General features: G+C 40.9%; 1 protein-coding gene across 4 annotated transcripts in view; it reads right to left on the reverse strand.

The window, feature by feature from the left end:
• Positions 1 to 1,358: 1,358 nt before the first annotated feature.
• The window catches only part of ehbp1l1a (EH domain binding protein 1-like 1a), a 42,869-nt gene continuing 22,230 nt past the window's right edge, over positions 1,359 to 21,997 (reverse strand). For 2 of the 4 annotated variants that reach the window (XM_087788521.1, XM_087788519.1), the window contains 15 exons: positions 16,394 to 20,164; positions 11,973 to 15,817; positions 11,842 to 11,896; positions 11,274 to 11,441; positions 8,193 to 8,307; positions 6,776 to 6,942; positions 6,661 to 6,709; positions 6,120 to 6,605; positions 6,025 to 6,064; positions 5,911 to 5,954; positions 5,704 to 5,815; positions 4,469 to 4,568; positions 4,334 to 4,407; positions 4,165 to 4,279; positions 1,359 to 2,112 (listed from right to left, as the gene is read on the reverse strand). In XM_087788521.1, coding sequence (XP_087644647.1) covers positions 2,019 to 2,112; positions 4,165 to 4,279; positions 4,334 to 4,407; positions 4,469 to 4,568; positions 5,704 to 5,815; positions 5,911 to 5,954; positions 6,025 to 6,064; positions 6,120 to 6,605; positions 6,661 to 6,709; positions 6,776 to 6,942; positions 8,193 to 8,307; positions 11,274 to 11,441; positions 11,842 to 11,896; positions 11,973 to 15,817; positions 16,394 to 20,164 — 9,235 coding nt within the window. In that variant the 3' untranslated portion in view covers positions 1,359 to 2,018. The remainder of the gene's footprint in view (positions 2,113 to 4,164; positions 4,280 to 4,333; positions 4,408 to 4,468; positions 4,569 to 5,703; positions 5,816 to 5,910; positions 5,955 to 6,024; positions 6,065 to 6,119; positions 6,606 to 6,660; positions 6,710 to 6,775; positions 6,943 to 8,192; positions 8,308 to 11,273; positions 11,442 to 11,841; positions 11,897 to 11,972; positions 15,818 to 16,393; positions 20,165 to 21,997) is intronic. The other 2 variants (XM_087788522.1, XM_087788523.1) reach the window with 2 other exon arrangements.

Here is a 21,997-nt window from a genome sequence, read left to right on the forward strand (position 1 = left end):
AGTTATACACGTCAACGTAGTTATACATGTCAACGTAGTTATACATGTCAACGTAGTTATACACTTCAACATAGTTATACACGTCAACGTAGTTATACATGTCAACGTAGTTATACATGTCAACGTAGTTAGACACTTCAACATAGTTATACACGTCAACGTAGTTATACACGTCAACGTAGTTATACATGTCAACGTAGTTATACATGTCAACGTAGTTATACATGTCAACGTAGTTATACATGTCAACATAGTTATACATGTCAACGTAGTTATACACTTCAACATAGTTATACACGTCAACGTAGTTATACATGTCAACGTAGTTATACATGTCAACGTAGTTATACATGTCAACGTAGTTATACACGTCAACGCCCAAGTAGGTTTGAAGGTGATTTGCAGTTTTATTTTTGTTCGACTTCCTCTCAAGAGTTTTCAAACAAGATCGTTTCCGTTAATAAAGTATTTGTGTTAATGTATGTGAAATATAAACATTCGCACTCGTCTGAACTCCTTTATAACAGTGTGATCTATGTCAAAACATGTTTTAAAATAACGATTTTAAACTGTTAATAAAGTCTCAATTGATGTTTTCATTGCATTTTCTTTCTGATCAAAGGGAAATAATTGGGATTAATTTAGAATAAATATAATTTTTCCACAGAACAAACGTTATAAAGCGAGTCAGTCTCACCACATATGAGATTATTCTAAAACATTACATGGCTTGACCAAAGTTCAAGATCAGGTTTCAAACAGACCCCAGACTGAGGGGTCACCAGAGGTCAAATCCTCTCCAGACTGGGCTGAAAGAATAGTTCGTTTTTTTCCTGCACATCTTTAATGACGTTTTATTTTATTTTTTCTCTATTTTTGTGTTGCTTGAGTTAGAATTTCCCATAAAAAGAAAAAAATATTCTTGTTTTTATTGTGAAATGTTACCACTGTAGAGCACAACTGTTTATTATTTAAAAAGAACAACATAAAAGAAAATAAGAAACTCTTCTTAAAAAGGGGTTCTCTTGTTCTACTTCTTGCGTGCGACGCCCTCTACAGGCTGTCAGCCGACGAGATGTAACCCATAGCAACAGCCTGTAGAGGGCGTCGCACGCATTCATAGAACCTCAGGTGTAAGAAGTTAGAACTTGTGGTGTTTATAGAGAGTTTTACGTTCATAGAAAAACATATTTTCATTAATACTTTGCAAGATGCGGAGAATATTTCAGTAAAATGTTTACATCTAATAACAAGTCGTCTCTGGCATAGACCAGGCTGTTGAAGAACCTGGAGACACATTCACGAGAGACAGATCTTCTCTTTCACTTCCACAGACATACAGAAACAAGAAGCTCAGATCATCGATGAGAATTTTGTGTATTTTTTTCAGGTCAAAATAGTGCAAATGTCAAACTTTCCCGAAGTAACAGTCGGAGCTAAAAACATGCTGAACTCAAGAAAAACACGTCAAATAAACAAGATTCAGGGACGAGGATGACGAGCGCGGAGTGCTAGAGGAACATCTTCCACGGGTCATATTGACCCGATGAATACATGATGTCACAGTTACACGGAAAATAATAAGTTACAAAATGAGTATTAACTAAAAGCTACTTGTTTTTTAAAAATAATTTAGATAAAATGTGTCTTAATAAAACCCAATATTATTTTTTGTCTGCACTAGTTTTCTGTTTAAATGAAGTTTAAAATGACTTAAAATCCATTTTTATATTCTAACGATTGACGTTAAGAATACTCAACTGAAGTTGTTTGCCGCCCTCTACCGGTCATGTTGACCCGGTGCGTTAATGATCTGAATAATGTGGTGAAGATGGAACTAGAACTGCCGGAAATATAAATACCTATAAAGTGCAAATAAAGGTGAGAAAGGAGTGAGAACATGAAGGAGGTGAAGCTAAACGTCTCGACAATCTTTCTCCAAACACGGCAAATCGACGCTGAATGAACAGCAGCGGCTGAAAGCACTTTCGTTTCCTGCTCCAGTGTCTTTGGCGCTTTCACTGCATCACACATTTCTCCTTCTGTTGCTTGGCGTACTTCCTCCTGCGCTGCTCCAGCCCTCGCTCCAGACGCTCGTCCTCCTCCAGAGCCCTGCAGAGGCACCAGGTACTCTTGTAAACCAGTGGTGTGTCGCTGAAGCTTCGTGAAACAGTAGCTGATTTACAGAGCTCAGGTTCAAACCAATGTGAGGTTACAATAAAATAGTTGTTTAAGCAAAATATAACAGAGCAGAGAGCGACATCTGGTGGACTCTGAAAACAAGGCTTCATGAAGCTTCATGAAACAGTGTCATATTTTAAGAGGTCAGTAGGTGGCGCTCTTAGTTTCAAAATGATGTGAGGTTTCAATAGAATAGTTGTTCAAATCAATATATTATAGGGCAGAGAGTGGCATCTAGTGGACTCTGAAAACAAGGCTTAATGAAGCTTCATGAAACAGTGTCTTATATTTTAAGGTGGTGATCTCTGTTTGAACAATTACGTGAGGATTCAATAGAACACTTGTTCAGAGCAATATATGTTATTTAACAGTATCATGTAGTAGACTCTAAAAAATAAGGCGCTTCATGAAGCTTCATGGAACTGTGTCATATCTTTCAGAGGTGAGTAGTTGGCGCCCTCAGTTTTAAAATAATGTGAGGTTTCAATAGAATAGATGGTCAAAGCAATAGATTATAGAGCAGAGAGCGACATTTAATAGATTCTTAAAAAGAAAAGGCGCTTCATGAAGCTTCATGAAACAGTGTCATATTTTAAGAGGTCAGTAGGTGGCGCTCTCAGTTTAAAAATGATGTGAGGTTTCAATAGAATAGTTGTTCAAATCAATATAGTATAGAGCAGAGAGTGGCATCTAGTGGACTCGGAAAATAAGGCTTCATGAAGCTTCACGAAACAGTGTCATATTTTAAGAGTTCAGTAGGTGGCGCCCTCAGAGTAAAACGACCTCAAACTAACCGATGTATTTTGTATATGATTTCTAATAAAAACCTCTAAATGCTCTTCATTTATTCACTTGTTTTTATCAGTGTTTCACAAAATAAATGACGAACCAAGAAAATAACGTATCTTTTTTTCCTCAATAATCTACATTTATGATTTAGATTATGATAAAAAATAAAATCAGAGAAAAGCCGATTGCAATAATAAATAATATGGAGAAAAAACCCTGAAAACAAACAGAAGCAAGAAAATAATAAATAGATAAATAAGATATTTTTCTTTAGTTCACAGATCAGCAAACTTTAATTGACACCAACACAAGGTGTAGAGATTATTTTGGCTCTTTTACTCTTTATATCATCAATCTTTAAAAAATGTACATAATGTAACATTTTATCTAAACTTCTTAAAGTCACTCTTTTATATTTTCTTTAGTAATTAAAAATAATTATAATAAATAAAAATGACATTAGAAAATGTCACGTTTGCTCTCAAGAGAATCATTTTTGACTTTTCATACTAGAAAAATGTTTGTGACGACCAGAGGCGGATCATTTAAAGAAAACTTAATGATAAGTTAAGTTAAGGAATGTGAGATTTAAGATCTGTGACGCTTTTGTTCATTTTTAGAAAATATTGAAAGTCAACATTTTACTGCCATTTTACTTTATATCACAATTTCAAGATCGATCCTTTAAAAAAAACTGTCGCATTTTTTAATCATTTATTTTTAAAGACACATTAAATAAAACAAAAATATATTTAACATTAAAATTAATACATTAAAAATCATTTTTAATAAAATATTTAAAGTCAATATTTTGTTTTAATTTTTTAATTCATTTTTCCTGTATTTGTCTACAACACCTTGAAGGTCGAAGTAAATATTTTTTAAATCAAATATTAAAAATAAATATTTATATGAATATTCACCAGCAACTGTAGAGCACAACTGGCTGCGATAATAAATAAAGACACATCAAAATATATTATAAAGATTTAAAAAGATAAAAAACATAAAAGAAAATGATAAATAAATAAATAAAAATCTTTTTTTAATATCGAAGGTTGATATTCAGAGTCAGTTGTGTTGCGTTTTAATAAAACTACAAAATCAAGACTTTAACTTCAAGTTAATGACATCAAAAGTTCCTACAGGAACCTTCTCGACTGGCCTGTGATGTCATCAAGCGGCGACACTCACCCTCGCTCCTTGGCGTCCATGTCGTGAACCAGCTCGTCTCTCTGGTTGACCAGCGACACCAGCTCCTGCAGGAGAAGCTGCTCGCGTCGCTTCTGTAACTGACTCTTCTGCCAGTCTGGGAGAAAACACACGTGGATTTGTTTCTCGAGTGAGGGCTGCGACGCCTCACCTTCCAGGGCCATCATGTCGCGCAGCTCCTGGTTCAGCAGCTCAAACCTTCTCTCCAGGTCCTGTTCCTCCAACCTGTCGAGGACCAGAAGGGTCTTTGAAAGGGTTCTGACATCATGGAGTTTGTTGGACTCACAGCAGCTGCAGATGATCCTGTCGTCGGATCAGAGCGTTCTTCTTGTTGACCAGAGTGAACCATTCCTGGATCAGACGCTCCTCCTCAACCCTGTCGCTGCCTGAGAGCAGATCACAGACACGTTTATTGATCCTTTATTGTCGTCTGCTTGTTTCTTTTGGTTTTTGTTCTCGCATATTTTTTATGGTTTGTTTTTCTCATACATTTATTCTAGTTGGTTTTGTTTTTTTCTTCTTATGTGTTGATTTATAACTTGTGGTGGTTTTTGGCAAACTTTTTTTTATCATTTTATTTTTCTTGAACTGCTTTTTTTGTACTTTGTTTTTCCATCATATTTATGTTTTTATTGTATGTTTTTGTTTCCTGGTTTGGTTTAATTTTAGTTTCTTCTTATATTTTGATTTATAATTTGTTGTGTTAAATAGTAAACTTTTTCTTCTTATTTTCTCATACTATTTTTTTCTTTACTGCCTATTTTTTTGTTTATTTTTAAAATGTATACTTTTTCATACTTTCTTTTAGTTTGTTTTGTTTTTTGCTTATTCTTGTTCTTTGTTTTTGTTTTTGTTTTATTTTTAGTTTCTACTTTTACTCCTTGTTTGATTTGTAATTTTTCCTCCTTTTTCCAATGTTTATAACATGTTTTTTTTATAAGATTGATTTTTTTGTTGATTTTTGCTAATCATACTTTCTTTATTGCCTTGTTTTTTTATTTTTATACTCTTTATTTTTTGTTTGTTTAGTTTTTTTCATACCTCTATTTTACTTACATATTTTGTTCTAGTTTTTTGTTTGTTTTGTTTTTTAGTTTCCTATGATTATGTATATTTTATGCCATTGTTTCCTGTTTAATTTGTAATTTGTTTTTCCTTATTCAAATTTTTATAATGTGTTTCTTTGTTTCTGATTATTTTTCGTTGTTTGTTTTGTTCTTTGTTTTGCTCGTTTCTTTGTCCGTACGGTCGTAGTGTCAAAGACACTGATAGAGTAGAAAATACTTTCATGAATATCTGTATGTGATTCACGACTTATAAATCAAGACACTAAACACTAAACACTAAACAAAACATACTCTTTCACACGTTTAAACAGACAATGCTAACAACGCTAACGCTAACTCATTTCCAGTCTTGTGTTGTCTTTGTGTCGATCGTTAGAAGTCTATGAACACAACTGACTTTTCCACACACGACCCGAAACATTTGTTCTCCAGACATGAGCAAACGATCGTGTACCTGTCTCCATCAGCTGACGGAGTTTCCTCTCCACGACCCCGGCTCGGTTGTCGATGTGGTTCTGTTCCGTCTCCAGAGCTTCTATTTGACTCAGCACGTACTGGCTGGCGTCCTTGACATCGATACACATCATCGTTACTTTCTAATCTAATAAACATGGGCGCCTCGTCCAGACTAGACCAGCCGAGCTCAGATAAGAAGCCTCACCTGGCCCTCGGGTCGTTCGTCCTCAACAACGAACCCTTGCGTCTCTGGAAAGGAAACGACAGATCTGAGATCCTGAGTCACTTTTTCAACAGATCCTGGTTCACTTAGACTCACCGGTCTCTGGCGTGGGTTTCTCCTCCTGCTCGGCGCCGCCCTGCACAGACGGCCGTGAGTCTACAGGGTGAGACAGGAAGGAATCCAAGTCTTACCCCAGTGTTGTCTCCATCGTCCACCGACCCACTCCTCCTCTGAGACCTTCGTTTCTTGACCAGGTCTGCGTCCCTGACGCGAGAGAACCCCGACCGCGAGATGAAGTGAGTCCTGGGCGGAGCCACCGGCGACCCGGAGTCGCTTGACACCTGGAACCGCTTCGTCCTCGGAGGTGGAACCACGTCGCCCTCGGGTTTACTCTCCTCCACCGTCTCCAGGCTGATGCCCTCCTCCTGGAGCCTCTGGACGCAGTAGCGAGCCGTGGCCTCCGGGTCCTCCTGGGTGTCCCGCTCCGCCGTGACCGCGTAGCTGGACTCGCTGCTGTCCTTTCCTATGTGGAGCACGCTCAGCTCCTGGCCCGTGAAGTGAGTCCGGATCTGGTTGAGGTAAGTCATCACGATGAGTCTGTCGGGGACGTTCAGCATCACCATGTCCGACGGCTCGATGAGTCGGGAAATGCCGAGGTCGGCAAATCCATCGAAGGCCTGTGGAAAGCGGGAGATGAAGTCATCCAAGACGAAGCAACCGAATCAAAATGACCTTTTTGTTGTTGTGTTTGATGTCGTAAGGGTCCAGCATCTCGAAGTTACTGCGAGGAAAGAAAAGAGGCTCCATGAAGAGTCTTTTTGGCGTCAGGAGTCGTTGTTTTTCTCACATGTGGTCCGGATGGAAGTGATGCAGGATGGCACAGAAGGCCAGACCGTTCCTCCAGGAGGTGCTGAAGTTGGTGATTCTGACGCCCTTGTGGTCCTGAGTCATGTCCTGGCACCACTTCAGAAGAGACTGACTGGACGTCACCAAGCTGGGACTGGCAGGAACGCCCTGAAACACCACGTGAGGTCAAACGGTTTAAGATAAGATAATGCGAGGTTTGTTTGAAGTATATATATATGTATCTACTTGTTGACCCTCATGATCTCATGATGAGGGTTTGATGGTCATTTGTTTAGACCTAAAATGCCTAGTAGACCCAATAAAATCATAAGTTTTAATCAGGGGTCACAAAAAGTTTTAAAAAAGCTTAGGTTAGGTTAGGTTAGGTTAGGTAGAACTTTAATAACCTTATTGATCCCTCAGCAGGTCTCCTCCGGGAAATTGTTTTTTTCCCATTAGACACAGCAATACAGCAATTATTCATACAGTACATACAATAAAATAAGAACAAGAACAAAGAGAAATAAATAGAAAGAACAAGATGATATAATCTAAGTCTAAAGATAAAGATAAAGAACATAGATCAAAGAAAAACAACAATGGATACAAAGACCAACATAGAACAGAACTTCATGATACTTTCACTCCACTCCTGCCCCCGAACTCAGAATTAAACAATCTAATAGCCCGAGGAATGAATGGGTCCCTGAGTCTATTAGTGTTGCATCATGGGAGGAGCATTCGTGCTCCATCTGCTTCTCTGCTCACTGATGATGGTGTTCAGAGGATGTTATCATCATCCATGATTGACAGTAGTTTATAAACCTTACACAAACTTTCATTTACATTTTGGGTCGCCCCAAAATGTAAATGAAAGTTTGTGAAAGGTTTAGAGTGGTTGGCACGTGGCCGGAGAAGTTATGGGTTCTATCCCATCTCAACATGAGTTTGATTGACCCTGAAGGTTGAGCTTCTTCCATCAGGGTCTCGCCCACTTTCCCTCATCCTTTTGGGCCATAGATCCTCGGGTTAAGGGCAACTGTGACGATGAGTTAATCCTCCATTTTGAATATTACTTATGCACTGCGTCTGGGCTTTGATTGGTTAACGTGCTCACTATAGACGTTTGAGGTTCTCAACTTGAAGTACAGATTTTGGACGAAGCATTCCTGGCCCAACAAACCCCTGGAATGTTATATAACGGCTTTAAATCGACGCCTCTCTTTGTTTGCCTGCCTCGCCTCCATCTTGATCCGACATGTAGACCACTCACTCGACAGGTTCTGGTGAACCAACCTCAACTGTGACCCTCGTCCAGTTCCATGAAGTTGAACGTTAGATTTTCGGGACAAACAAAAACCGGGGTCCAAGGGCGAGAGGACTTTGATGCATCGTAACACTGAAGAACACTGACTTACTTCTGGTGTCGCTGAACCATCTGCTGCTCTGAACTGAAGCGCCGCTTCAGAACCGGCCTTTGTTTCACTCGTTTGCGGATCGTGTCGACCTGGAGAATCTCCATTTTCCCCCTTTCTGCAAAAAACAAAAAATAAAATTTAGAGCCACTACAAAGCTATGATCTGAGGATTAATACAAGAATTCAGTATTAGATGATGAAATGGATTCAAACGCAGATGATGGATATTAATATGAGTAAAACAAAGACACAATGTTTGTCTTATCTTACCTGTCGTCCTCTAAACCATCTACAGAGACAAAGCCAAAGTCCAACTCTTCATCCCTCACTTCCTTCTTCACTTCCACTACGTCACCTTGTTTGTCATTCTCCACGTGAAGCCAGTCATCTTGAGCAGAAGCACTCGAGGAAGTGAAAGACCTGTTGACGTCCAGGTCTTTTCTAGCATTGCCCATCTCAGCTGATACTTCTTCTGGTTCCTTCAGGCCACCTTGCTCTGCACAGTCCCATCCGGTCATGATTTCATCCAGCATCTTCTCTGTGTCAGCATTTCCGTTGAAATGTGGCAGAGAACAGCCGTTATCCTCTCGTCCCAGTCGCTCTCCATCTTCTTCATGGACCGCCGTAAACCCTCCCTCCGAGATTACACTGGAGTCCAACGAGGTCCTGTCCTGACTAGTGACAGAAGTTTCCAGATCTTTTGCACCTGATTCCACCTCCGGTGGGAACACATCGTCTCCTGGTGTTGAGTCTTGAGAATAAGTTGCACTGAGTCGTTTCTTGATTCTCGGCAAAGGTAACAGATAACTCTGATGTACATTCTCCACATTTAACTCCTGCCTTGATGCGTCGGGCTCGGCTGGAGAAATTGAACCGTCGTTCTCGAAGAAGGAGCCACTGAGGCGTTTCTTCACCCTTGGTTTTGGTACAGGCAGCGATGAAAGTCCAGCATTTCTCATTTGCACGGCAGGAGCTTCAAGAGATTGAAAAGGAGCAACTGGTAATTCCTGTGCATGGTTTTCAGGTTCTATCTTTTCTGTAAGGCTCGTCTGCATTGAGTTCACTAGAGGGTCGTCTGGAAAAGTACCGCTGAGACGTTTCCTAACACGTGCTTTTGGAACAGGAAGTAGTTTCACATCCGTTTTTTGTACCGATGCTCCTTGAATCGTGCTGGGATATTTGACACTTTTTCCTGAAAGGTATTTGTTGCTCCTTTTGGGCAGACGGATTTTCTTGATTATGGAACAATAGTCAGGTTGTTCAGTATCGACTTTCTCTGCTTCCAGGTCTCTTTTGTTTGACTCCAAGAGCGTAGATCTGGTGTGTAGCTCAACAGGTACGTTCACGTTAACTTGCTTGAATGTTCCGATAAAATCCTTTTCCAAAGTCTCGTCTTTTGTATCCGCAAGTTCAGAAGCTTTGATTTCAGTTGTCTTTTGTTCGATCGTCTCTGAAGATGCGTCTCTATTCAACAATTCATTTATATCTCCAGCGTTACTCAGGTTTGTTCTTTGCACTGATTCCGGAGGCAGACTACCGTCTCTCTTTTTCAGCCGGGGAAGAGGAACAATCTCTTTAGGTCGAGCACTGCAGCCATCATTATACTTGGGCTCAGGCGATCGTCTTCTCTCTCGACCTCTGCGGGTACCTCTGTCAACGCTTGTTTTCTTGCGGTCTGGCGTTAAACTATCCTTCCTTCTTAAGGGGCGCAACGGTACATGCACCTTCTCTTGATCAGGTCTTTGTTGCTGGGGTTCGACAACGCTTCTCTTCGGCTTCCTGCCTCGCTGAGGCACCGCTAATCCACCTTGAGCATCGACCTGACTAACGGAATAAACAACAGAATCATTTCCTGCTGCGTCAGTCTTCAGCCCATCAAAGGCAGTGGATTGCTCTCCAGTGCTTGTTTGTTGGGGGCTTTGGGACAAAAAGAAGATGAGCTTCAGATCACATGACTCTTCCTGCTGTACATGCACTGAATGTGTTTCAAGCCAACAAAGTATACAGCAACCAATCGCTGTAGTCACCACAACTGAGCGAACACATTTGGATGCATTAAAACAGCCACTTCAACAGTCACAGAAAAGGAGGTGCAAGTGCTCAGCACTCACCAAATAGACACTTCTGGAGAGGGTGTCACTGCATTGTCCCACCGGAGAGTATTCTCACCAACACCTTGAGTTTCAATAGACTCCAGATCAGTTGTGAAAACATCATCTACTTTCTCAACGTCATCTTTAGAGATTTCTGTTATGTCCGCTTCGGTCAGTGGCGGCCATTTCTTCATGCTTGTACGAACTAAAAGTTCCTTATCGTCACCCGCCGCAGATAAGAGAAGCACAAGTCCAGCGTCGGCCAGGTCTCTCATGTAGGGCTCGACGTCCGACGGACACTGCTTTTCATGATTGTTTTCCAAATGGTCGTCCACAGGAGCCGTAACCTCTACATGATGAGGCTCATCCAAAGAACATAATGAATTGTCTTCGACGGTTTTTCTTACTTTTGCCACAGCCTCTGGTTGGGACACACCTTCAGCTAAAGTGGAGGTGGAGGGCCCCAAAATGGATGCTACAGTTTCATAACTGTGAGAAATGGATAATGAAATGAATGGGATGGAAACACAGAATCATTTAACAATGATTGTTAGTGAATGATTTGACAAAATCTAAAAAAAACTACAAATGATGACGAGAACAGATATAATGACAAAGAGAACCAAAATAAATATTAAGGTAATGACTCTTTTTGGAAACAATAATTGTTTAGGGCAAGTAAGGTTTTTCATCATTTATTATCTTCTTTACTAACCCTTTCACTGCTCCATCAACCATGCTTTTCCAATATTTCTTTAAGTGAGCTTAACATTTCAGTTTGTGCAATATTCCCTATGATGATCTGGGGTAAGCAAAGTTTTCTGAATCATTACATTTGAAATGTATCTTAATTTGGAAAAACATTTTCTAATTGGGTTTGTAAGGTTAACAAGTCAAAATAAGATCATTTAAAATGTGTTGTTTAAGTATCAGCAGTGTGGTTGATCTAACTTGAGGTTGCATGCTTAAAACTGATAAATGCAACTTACCCTTTGTGTAAAACGCCTACAATAGTTTTGACTAATCCTGAACCTTCTTTCTTTGGAGTCAACGATGAATCTGTATCTTCCGTTTCCAACACTTCCCATCCTAACATTCCCTCGCGTGATCTTTCGTTCAAAGTCACGGTTTCCTCTTCCACTATCCTGTGGTCTTGTCTGAGGGCCCGAATGTATAGAAAAGTTAAAAGATAAAATCTCTGACTTAAAACGGTGAGGAGAGGCAGGCGTCAATGAGACATGCTCCGTTTGGTAGTGGTTGGCGGATGAAGGTTCATGAAGCAGAAATGTTGGCGCAAAAGAGTGCCACCTAGTGGGCTACAGAAGCTACTGCTTCGTGGACCTTCATCAACCCAACACTACTCTTTGGACGGATTAATACCTCAACATCTCAAATATTCACACTGAAATAGTGGATTAAAAGTAATGTAAGGCAAATCCAAGCCATGTTATGGATTAGCCGTGCACTCGTATATCATTAACATATTGGTAATATCCCGTCAGTCAAAGCGTCACATCCAGAATCACAGCAAACGATGCATCTTGGTCTTTGACTTACCCATCAAGTACAGATAGGTCTACGTTTTGACTTGTACTTTCTTTGCATTCCTCGTCTGTCACAAGAAAAAATATAATGAAAGATAGAGCTAACCCTAAAAACAACATGATTGTGGAACAGAAATTGCTCACCATGTCCTGGACTTTGTGTGACACTACAAACAGAAGCCATGCTAGTTGCACTATTATCCGGCTGCACTGATGGTAAGTTTTCCGATTCTGTCACCGAGGGCGGGTGATCGGCTGGTCTTTCTTTTCCGAAAATTAAAATACTGGGGAATCCATGAATTATTGACTTCTGAGGACATGATGGAGTGAGTGCTACTCTGTCCTTCCCATCAGTGATCATCACCAAAGGTGGACTTTCATTGGTCAGAAGCGTTTGCTTGGCAGAGAACCTGTGTACTAGCAAAGTGCCATGTGTTTCATTGATCATCTTAGACGAAGAGCTAACCATCCTTGCTGATGGAAAACCAGGGATACATGAAACACACGGAGCACATGTGAACAAACTGGTCATATTTGGCGATTTGTTGTTTATTCCAGCAGATGGAAACCCAGATGACCTTGCATTTTTAGGACAAGTCAAGAGCAGATTAGTCATGTTTTTTAAATCAATGGACGTAAACATCTCTAATCCGGCCACAAACAGAAGCTTGTTCTTTTTCTGGGCCTTTAGCAAAACGGTATTTTCTTCGAGCAGCGTTTCTCTGTCCAAGACTGAAGCAGTGGATGGAATTCCATGGACTTTTGAGATATTTGGGCAACAATGTGCCAAACTGACGATGGTGACTTTAGCCTTCTCTTTGGTTTTGGGTGCCGAAGGGAATCCTAGAATTCTGGAGGCCTCTGGGCAACAAGGTGCAATGGATACTCCGTCCTTCAAAAATATTTCATCCATAACTGGTGTATTTAGTCTTAATTCTGTCTTCTTTGGAAACTTAACGAATAAGATATGGTGCTCAGAAAACCATTCCAACTCTACACACTGTTCAAGTGAAGGACAGCCAGAACATCTTGATATTTTAGGACAGATGGTTAATAGATTCTGCATATCATATTTTGGAACTGATGGGAATCCTGGAATTCTGGACATTGCTGGACACGAAGCTGCCATCGCTACAGCAGCTTTAAATATTTCTTTATGCTCGTCCGAATTATCGTCCTTTAAAATAATCTTGCTCGCAAGCTTACTACATAACAAATGTCTTTTAAAACTCCACTCAGTTGTGTAAACTCCTTCAGAGGATGAGCATCCGGGATATCTTGAAAAATATGGCAGGACAGGTAGGAGATTCTGCATTTTGTAAATGGGTAATGATGGAAATCCTGGAATAATTGATCGAACTGGACATGTGGGTCCAATGAAAACAGACTTTTTCCAAATATCTGGGAAATGCTTTTTCAAAGTTTTCTGCTTCATAGGCTCCCTGCACAAAATTTGATACTCAGACATCCAAGGTGTTTTGAATCTGCCTTCAAAGGAAGCACATCCAGGGCAATTTGATAGTCGAGGAGAAAGGTGAACGGAATTCTGTATTTGGTAAATAGGAACAGATGGGAATCCATGTATCCTGGATCTCCCAGAGCACGATGGTGCCATTGCTACGGCATTTTTCAATGTTTCAAAAGGTTTCATTTGACTTTCTTCCATTAAACATGTCTTCCTTGGCAACTTTTCGCAAATTCTGTTCTCAAAATGCCACGGAAGTTTCAAGGCCCCTTCGAAGGACGGACATCCTGGACATGTAGATCTGTTGGGACAAGCAGGTGCTAGCTTGTGCATGTAGTATCTATGAACTGATGGGAATCCTGCAATTCTGGATTTAACTGGGCAGGAGTTTGCAATGGCCACTGGAGTTTTGAAAACATCATCTTCTTTAGCTTGATGGGAAACATTTACCATCTTAAAATTCTTCTTTGAATGCTTGTCAAATAAAGTGTTTAGCTGTGTAAACCAGGGTAACTTGTTAGACTCTTTGAGGGATGGAACTCCAGGTAAATTTGATTTCTCAGGGCAAGTAGGAATGAGACTAAGAATACTGAAACGTGGTACTGATGGGAAGCCTGGGATCTTTGAGGCACTGGGGCAAGATGGAACTAAAGAAAGCATATTCTTTCTGTCCATCTTAGTTGAAGAGTTATTGATCTTCAAACGAATGACTCTTCGCTGAACATGTGTCAATGCATCTCTTTGATCAATCCAATCACTTCTCTTGTTTATTTTAACAGATGCAAAACCGAGAATAACAGACATTTCAGGGCACAGAGGGAGAATGTTTACTCCGTTCAGGCCGTGACAAACTAAACTGGCATTTGGATTGGATGGAAATCCAGGTATACCTGATATTTTGGGGCACGATGGAACGATTGAAACCATACCCTTCATTTCCTCGGCATTAAGATATGATGGTGTAAATATCAACCTTTCCTTTGGAATCCTCTCAAAAAAGGATCCTGTAATAGTTACCCACCCCATGCCGAAGTCTCCATTAACTGATGACCAACCTTGTATTTTTGAGACTTGAGGACATTGAGAGAAGAGACTGGTATTAGTATTTCCCAGGTAGTTATCTGGGGGACTTGGTAGAGAAGGAAATCCAGATGCACGTGCCTGCTTTGGACAGGACGGCGCGTTTAAAAACATTGTGTTAAATATCCCTTTGTCTTCTCCCACTGTGTATTCGAGGTTTAAAGGATGAGTTTTGAAACCACAACCAATCAATATATCTGTTGTAGTTATCCATTCTTTCAGCCCATGGAATGATGCAAATCCTGGAATTCTGGATTCGTTCGCACATAAACAAGAAAGACTGAGCATACTTGGCTTCTGAATAGTTGCAGCACTTTGTTTGGGTAAAGAAGGAAAGCCAGGGATGCAGGATTCTCTTGGGCAGCTTTGTGCTAAAGAAACAGCCCCTCTAATGCCTTCTGGTTCCATTAGAGGTATTGACGATCCTGATTTATTTTCACACTGTTGCTTCCACAAGGTTTGTTGATGAAGGTAAAGATTCCAATCCTTACACGGAGTTATTCTCAAGGATGGCAAACCAGCAATGCTGGAGACATCTGGACATGTAGGTCTGAGGCTCAAAAAGGTGTGCAGTCCAGTTGATATCGGAGAAGATGGAAATCCAGGGCTACACACTTTACTTGGACAAGTTGGTGCCAATAGTAGCATAGTCAGTATGTCATAATCACATGTATGGTCTTTCACCGCAACATTGCGATCTCTTGTGTTTATCAATTCGAGAGATTCTCCCTTAATACTCCAGTCTTTCATCCAACATTCCCCGAGTGATGGGAGACCTTTGACACAGGATGTTTCAGGACATGAGCTTGAGAGGCTTGTCATTTTGAATCCATAGTGCGTCTGTGAACTTGATGGCATGCCTGGTATGGATGAATATTTAGGGTAAGTTTGTACCAAAGCACCCGTTTGTTTATATTCATTCCCAATTTCCGTTGGCATATCATTGATCTTGAATGGATTGACACTTCTCGTCGGTGACAGTAGCTCATGATGAAACAACAATGGCCAATTTCTGCTTCCAGTGATGGATGGTAGGCCAGGTACACTGGACACACTTGGACAAGACTGATACATGTTCATTATACACAATCCTTGCGTAGCAGATCCAGAAGAGAGATTGTGTGAAATATTCTGAAGCGTTTCCAAACATCTGTCCTCGGTTTGTTTCTTCAGGGAGGCCACTCTATCGCCCACTCCAGACTCCATTTTCAGTTTTTGATCACTTATAATATCTTGTACAACCAATAAGGTACTTTCTATCTCTTCACGCAAACCATCTTCTGCAACATTGGTCTTCTTCAGAGGTAGCTCTTCCCAAACAGTGTCACTTGAGGGTGGAAGTTGATCTTTCTCCACCTTTGGTAGCTCCTCCCACACAATATGTTTGTCAATCACAGAGTCTTCTGAGGGAACATCTGGATGTAGCAATACCATCTTTTCAGGTCTAGAAGGAAAGTCAATAGATTTAAAAAATAAAACACTCAATAAGTATAATATTTACTTTTCCATTCACAGCACACTGGCCAAGCTTCGTGACATTCCTCCAAAGATGCCATTCACTGACAAACATCTGTCTTAGCAAAGCACTTGATCTTGTTCAGTGGCATGCTGACGTCCAACTCTACCTCCAAACCCACTAAGCAACATCTTAGTCACTCAATGACAATTGAAAGGTTGGATAAGAAGTTAGGTTTAAATGACAGTTGCATAGCAGTGCACTACACAAGTAATCACCACCAAATACTCCACCTAAACACCTCTTATATTGTTGAGTAGATCACAAATTAAACACATTATATTCTCTAATGAAAGCTTGACTACATTAAGAAGCAAATTCATCTGCATCCAAATGTCTTGGTTAGAAAGCTGGAAAGCAAAATGATGATAAGTAAAGTTTACTATTGTACAACAAATAAACTCCTTTAAGTCAAAGTGAAAATGCATGTAAAAAATGATGTTATTTGTGCAAAATAAGCAACAAACAGATGCTTAGAGGGCAAACACAAGCAGTCAGACTCACCCCTTTACTGACATATCTACACTTCCCTCCTCTTTTGGGGTGAGAATGGCCAAATCATCATCATTCCTCTTCAAGGAAATGCTCTCATCTCCAAATACGTTGCCCAGCCATCCTTTCAGGTGTTCAGAATTTATTTCTGAGACGTTTTTGACAGTTAAAGAAGTGTTGTTGTCTGATAATGTGATGTTGTGCTCCTCAGTCGGAGGATCTTCCATTAACTCTAAGGTACTGTGTTGCCCCCCTGAAGACCGGGCCTTTGTTGACGGGAAGCATGCTATACTGGCTTGTTTTGGACAAGACGGAACAATATTCACATTATTTGGAAAAGTAATCCCTGAAGTACGATCAAAGCCACAAATTGAGGGATGAACCGTAAGAATACCTTTAATTCTATGAGTTATTTTATTGGTCTGACAATGTCTCTGCTGCATTATGACCCCGTGAGGCCAGCCTTCTAGTTTGGAATCAGGGTCCACCATTCTTGAGGGGAATCCAGTGACACGTGACTGTCCTGGACAACAGTGCAGCAGCTCAACCATGTTTGGATTTCTTTCTGCCTCACGATCGAGCGCTTGGATACGAGGCGCCGATGGAAACCCAGGGTTAAGTGTTTGCTCTGGACAGGATGGAAGCATGCGGAGCATTATGGCTCTCTGTTGGACAGGAAGAGTTTTATAACTGACGTCCTGCCAAACATGTTTAAACTTTTCAATGAGAGGTCGTTCCCAGTGTGCGCTCGCACCCCAACGCCATCCATCACACTCTCTTGCAATAACTAAAGCAGGAAAGCCGAGTATTTGACTCTGGGTAGTAAAAGTGTTTAACGATGCAAGCATGCTGGGAACTGCATCACTGAGCGTTTCTACTTTTTTTCCAGCTAACTTTGAGGGAATTCCATGAACGACCGACTGTTTAGGACACGCAGGCAACATGGATACCATTATTTTGACTAAAGATTTTTCTCTTGAATAGAACTTACAGTTCACTATTCCTGTTAAATCAATGGAGGCAGGAACTGGTCTCATCCATACGAGTCTTTGGAGTGCGTTCCAGTTTGTGTCCTCCGACCGAATATGGGTTTTTGATGGCATTCCACAAACACTGGAATGCGTAGGTGAAGCAAAGAGAAGATTGGTCATGACTGGTATGTGGCGGAGATTCGGCTTCAGCAGCGACGGAAATCCTTCTGACCGAGCTACCTGTGGACAGGTGTGAAGAGACGAGGACATTGTTTTTAAGAACTCGGGCTCAATCCTCGGTGGACAGGTGTCATCAATCCGACAGGTGTTGACACACCTCTGCTTCGATATCAACGATATTTTCTCCTCAAGCCATTTTGACTCTGCAGGAGTAAACTTTACTGGCATCCCTGGGACTCTAGAATCGTTGGGACAACTGGAGAGTAAACTCAACATAGTTGTGCTGTCGAAGGTTTGGGTCAGAGCAGAAGGCAGACCTGGGACTTGAGCATTTTCAGGACAAGAGGGAAACATTAAAAACATATCAGTAGCTGTATTCAAATCAGAGAACGAAACAAAGTTTAAAATCCTCTCCCGTCTTTTCGTAAACGTGATGTAAGATCTGTTGCTTGCAACTGGTGCTCGTGTGTTGGATAAACAAGTCTGAACAGTCCTTGATGGAAAGTACAGGGATCTGCTTTGTTTAGGGCAAGAGTGGGTTATGCTAATCATTGTGGGTTTTGGTCGAGGGGCAGAAGGAAAACCAAAACTGTTGGCTTGTTCCGGACAACTGATCAACATATTAACCATACTCTGAACGCTCTCTGAATTGTTGCGAATCTCAACAATGCATGGCGGGGATTTATTTTTTGTGATCATCTCAGTCAATCCTCTCAAGTCAAACCAGTCTCCGTTTAACTTATCATTTGGATTTAAAGATGGAATCCCAAAGGTTCGGGACAGTCCTGGACACGAGGGCGCAAGTGTGGTCATACCATATCTCACTTCCTTTGACTCAGAGAAACTATCTTCATTCCACATTTTAAGTGAATGTGATCGCAACATTTCTTGTGAATGTCTTTCCATGTTTTTAGCAACATCTGGAAAAACCTCCTGAATAACTGTGCAACTCTTAGTCAGGCGTTTCAGGATTAAAACACCAGAAATGTTATATTGTGTGTTTAGGGGACGAGCCGACTCTCTTGATGGCAAACCAAAAACCTCCGTTTGTCTTGGACAAGTGCCAGACATTTGAGTGATGTATGACACTGTGACTCCATCTTTCTTTTTCGGTGCTGAAGGAAAACCGTGTGATGCGACCTCTGAGCATGATGGTAACATGTTAATCATCATGTTTATACCTTCTGTATCGAATGAAACCTCCTGAATTGTCACACTACAGTTTTTCGTTTTTCCATCTAGAATATTAATTCCAATATTCTTCCAGTTTTCGTCCTCTTGTGTTGATATTGTCATATGTGGGATCCCAGGAATCCTATTGTGTTGAGGGCATGTGGAAACTAAGTTGACCATGTTTGCTGTAGCTAGACTTTTAAGGTCCTGAGGTGAACCAGAGGGAAGTCCAGGTACACGTGAGATTTTAGGACATGTTGGCGAAAGAGCTACCATGAGTTTTAAGTGGTCACCATCAATGTTCCCTCGAGAACTAGTGATCAATGGCTCCCTATCATTAAAAGACTTCTTTAAGATGAAACCTTTTGCCCATTGAATCTCTTTGTATTCATATGTTGACCCAGCAGACGCTAGCCCAGGAATTCTGCTGGTTTTCGGACAAGTTGGAAAAAGCTCAACCATTGCTGGTTCACAATTGTGAGGAGATGAAACACTCGATACGTTTGAAAACATGTTTCTGATTTTAACCATTTTCTCGACCTCAATGTCACCTTTGTAACAATCTGCCAATAAAACCGTCTCTTTTCTTTTGGAGGAAATTTCCATTTCAAAGACGCTCTTCTCTGTAGGCCATGACGTGACGGGTGTCTGATGGCGAGCCGGAAGCCCGGCAACGTGAGAATATTCAGGGCAGCTTGATAGGAAATCTATCATGTTTGGTTCTTTCTGATCCATGTGAGCTTCTGGCAGACAGCTGGTCGTCAGCTCACGTACAATACTATCTTCTGAGGGGTTCGGTTCAGGCTTCGCATGTTTTTCTACCGTGGCTGAAGCGCCAGGACATTCAGGTCTTGGTGGAACAGCCGGAGTTCTATCAAGCGTGTTACCAAAAGACAGTGACGTATCATTCAATCCCTCTCTCGAAGTAGAATTTTCCGATGGTGAACCAGATTCTTCCGCAGAGGCGACCTCCGTACTTTTGTTGACTTGTTGAAACAGTATGTTGGTGCGTAACGGCGCGATCTCAAGGTCAGATTTTGGAAAGACTTGTTGGGCTAACGTATCGTTCTTCTCCATGAGAGGTTGTGGCGATTTAAGGTTTGTTTTCAGAACCACTTCTGGTTGTTTCTCCATCTGATAGGCGTTAGTAGCTAGCGGGGTTCTGTGTCTAACTATAGCCATCTGAGGCGAGTGCAACACAGGGTTGGTTTGGGTCAAGGCCTGTGACTGGAGGTGGACCAGAGGAACCGACTGAGGCTCGTGCGTCTGATCACTTAACTGAACGGGTATTTTTGTGATGTGATGTTGCGGGTAAACCTGACTTATCATGGAGGTATAGTTTAAATCTAGTGTCTGTGTGGATGGAGAGGCTGAGGGCTCTGATTGTGGACCAGAATGTTTGGGTTGACTTAAGGATGGTCTGGCACTAAGAGGCACAAAGGAGGCCATGCGCTCAGGTCTGAGGGACAAAAAAATAAAAATGGTTATTAGGAGTTTAGGGGAAGTTTCCGCGTCACAGCAGCCACAACAAACCCAGGACTGAGCAGAATCAGGGCCAACGTGAAGCTACAAAAACTGCATCGAGCCGAAAACCATCACAAACAACCAAACCAAGACACACTAATGCTGGATCAGCCAACGAAGTCGACGGCACAAGACTTCTACTTGACACACTCGTTTTTGTAAGTAAACCACCTCCTCATAACATTTATTTGGAACATAAAAAACTAAAGTTGCATCTATTTGGAAGCATCTGGACAAGCATGGATGAACGAGAATATATAAGAACTGTGACCTTCATCCAAACATTTCTAGGACGTTACGATCCTTAAACCCAGATCTATCTACCAACCACAAACATCTAAATGTAGATATGGAGCCTTCAGTTTTCAAGACCCTCTGCTGTGGAACCAACTGGATTGTTCACCCTCCCTATGGTCCCGTGTCTCCTGCATCATCACTCCTACATAACTCTCTCTTCCTCTACATCTCCCCCAGACCTCGGTGCTCTACCTTTTTTTCTCAGAACCTCAGGATCCAGGATCTCTTTCAACTTTTCTTTGAATAGTGCCACCAGATCCAGGATCCTCTCCATGGCCCTCCCTGGACCCTGGTACTCCTTCCCTACGCTGTCTAGTCTCTTCGCACTGAGTCTAGTTCTGCTCAAGCTTTCTGCCTGTCTTAAGAGTATTTTCCTGGTCACAGTCCCCGAACTCTTGCACACTGTGATGAGCTGGTGTTTCTCTTACAAATTAAGTGTAGTTTAAACTGTGTTGAACTGATTATTATAAAAGTACACCAAACAAATCATAACCTGTTGAGCAGGAACAGTATAATTTAAAGACACTTAGTTTCCATTCATTTGGAAAACACATTTCTCTAATAATCAACACAAAGTTTCAAAATGAGAAAACAAAAGGACAACCAAAAAAACACAAAAATGTAACCAAAACATGAACCACAAAGTTGAGTTTGGTGAGAATAGAACAACAGCTTCTCAGGCTGATGAACTGTCTTGAGGTCAACATGGCAGCTGAACACCATGAAGACAACATGACATGAGAATCATCAACACTTGTTTGAGCTCCTGATACTGAACATCACGACTCTCTGACGAATGAAGAAAAACATCCCAGACCTGATAGTTAATGAGCAAACGTGAGTTGATTAAAGTCACAACAATCCATGATCTGCATTCCAAACTCACACGGACAAAAAAGCCAACTTTTTTATTAGTTTAAATGCACTGAGCAAGAAAATACTTTTATAAATCGAGAAACCTTTGGATGCATCGACTTCATAAAAACACACGATTTTCAAATCCTGAGATATGTAGTCAATTTCAGGAAGAGTCGTACGGTTTCTAACTTTAAGAGAAGGAAGAACGATTGTCAACTCAAGGGGTTTTAGAAAATATTGATTCTGCAATTTATTGCAATATATTTATATATCAATGTAGTGTAAAATATAATTGTTCATCTATATAAAAAAATTACATGAAGATTGTTCACCGCGTTTGTTGATTTTTGTGTAGCAATTCAACTTCTTTACGTCCTCCGCAGCTACAGAAACAATCAAATCCTGTGAGATCCCGGCAATGACTGAGGACGAGAGGATACAGTTGACTCCAGGAGCTTTTAAAGTTGATGTTTGGACATATTTTGGTTTGAAAACAAATGAAAGAAGTTACGACTTCGTCAAGAGTCATGTGGTCTGTAAATACTACAACACCAGAGTCAAGTACTGGACAATACTACACATATATACTTGTTACTAAACTATCACAACACCA

The sequence above is a fragment of the Callionymus lyra genome, chromosome 4 (genome assembly GCF_982586985.1).
Source record: "Callionymus lyra chromosome 4, fCalLyr1.hap1.1, whole genome shotgun sequence".
NCBI classification, from domain to species: Eukaryota; Metazoa; Chordata; class Actinopteri; order Syngnathiformes; family Callionymidae; genus Callionymus; species Callionymus lyra.